The 1778-nt window shown below is 28.5% G+C and overlaps 1 protein-coding gene across 1 annotated transcript in view; it reads left to right on the top strand.

Moving 5' to 3' along the window:
* Nucleotides 1–1778, top strand: part of TRAPPC8 (trafficking protein particle complex subunit 8) — a 54752-nt gene that overhangs the window by 10848 nt on the left and 42126 nt on the right. Inside the window, exon 3 of the mRNA XM_019631631.1 lies at nucleotides 1594–1699. Within this exon, the coding sequence (XP_019487176.1) occupies nucleotides 1594–1699 (106 nt within the window). The remainder of the gene's footprint in view (nucleotides 1–1593; nucleotides 1700–1778) is intronic.

Raw genomic sequence — 1778 nt, 5'->3', positions numbered from 1 at the left:
CTAGTGATCCAAATAGCCAAAAAAGCCTTGGCAATCTAGTTTAGTCCACAACAGACTATATGCTTTTTCTAAATATACACTTACTGTCATGCATTTACCTGGTAATCTTTATTCTAATTTACCATAATTGGTAAGACTTATCATCAGTTTAATAGATATTTTGAGATAACTGGGAACACTACATTAATTATACATATCAATTTTAAGAAACTCCCTGTCTTAGAAATATTAAAATGTAAGTAAATTTTCTTAAAATACAGGAAATACAATTTTGCAATGCCCTCATCTTAGAATGCCAGCCTCCTTTTTAACTGATGAGATCTTGTTTATCCATAAAAGATTTTCTTAAATTTCTTTTCCTTTATGAAGCCATCCCTTCCCTCCTTTCTCTCCCCCAAATCATAATAAAAATCAATCATAGCCTGTTTATTATATTTTATATCAGTTTCTGCTTTTAGATGGAGATTGTGTCATAGAAATTCTTGAGTCCTTAGCATTTTCACTGCCTGACACATGATTTTTTAAAATGTTGCTTGAATTAACAAATTAATAAAGTCCTGGACTTAGTATGCTTTTGACTTAATAACTGACTACATAGGGAAATAGGTGAGGAGTCAAATATAAATATGTAGAAAAGTAGTTTTAAGCAAAAGATTTAAGAGAGTTTATAAAGTTTATTTAAGAAAACTCTTTAAGAACTGAGCATATGTAATACAAGTTAGTCTTTTATGTTCATTAAAACATTCTTAGATATTCATAAATACTAACCCTCTAAGAAAAACCATGACATTTAGAAAGTTTATGGCAGACCTACAGTACTTTTTGTAAGTTTTGAAAGCAGTAAATTTTAATTTAAAAATATTCTTCAGAATTACTTTCAAGTTAGTATTTTTTTATTGTAATTTTAAGGTCAAGTGGTATTTTGATATAAGGATTAGAAAGTAAAAAAGAGAGAAACTTTGCTGATGTTTCTCAACAAAAGGGTTCCATCTTATAATTTCACAGTAAGAAATTGTTGTCATTTATTTTTATTATTTTTAAGAATGAATAATCCAATTCTAGATTATTAATGGTAGTAGTTCACAAAGAAAAATCAACTGATAGTCTTCTCACAAAGAAGATTTTACTCAGGAATCAATCAGACAACCCCATGCTGTCTTTTAATGAAACTTCTCAATGGTACTACTAAAGAGAAAATGCCTAAATATTCCTAAAAGTAGCCAGTAAAATAAAACACATAACCAGATTTTGAAATGAAGAAGAGGAAAGAAATACAAGTGAAATGTTTATATTGCTTTCTGTTCAAAGCAAGTTTTATTTGTTAATTTGTTAGGTTCTAGCTTTTTGCATACAGGAAATAGGACTTTGCATTGTATTCTTACTGCAAAATTATATGATGACAAAAAGTTTTGATGAGTTAGGAGAATTCTTAGAAGTCGTATTTTTTTAACCTTTTTAGTAAGTGAAAAACAAGGATATGGATTTTTTTTTACTCAAAAATTAGAATCGGAAACGTTTTATTGAACAGATGGTTATTATGATGTATTAAGATATCACTATAGTGCTAATTATATTTTTCTTGTCTTTTTTTAGGAATATGGTATTGGCTGAAAGATGTGTATTGCTTAGTGCTGAAATCTTAAAAAGCCAAAGCAAATATTCAGAGGCTGCAGCTCTTCTAATACGGTTGACTAGTGAGGTACTGAAACTGTGTAGTATTTAATTAGTATTGTTTCATAATTTTTAAAAAGTGTTCTATTTTTTGAGAGGGTGTGCAA

The sequence above is a fragment of the Hipposideros armiger genome, unplaced genomic scaffold (genome assembly GCF_001890085.2).
Source record: "Hipposideros armiger isolate ML-2016 unplaced genomic scaffold, ASM189008v1 scaffold_1022, whole genome shotgun sequence".
Classification (NCBI taxonomy): Eukaryota; Metazoa; Chordata; class Mammalia; order Chiroptera; family Hipposideridae; genus Hipposideros; species Hipposideros armiger.
This window is presented reverse-complemented; position numbering and strand designations above follow the sequence as displayed.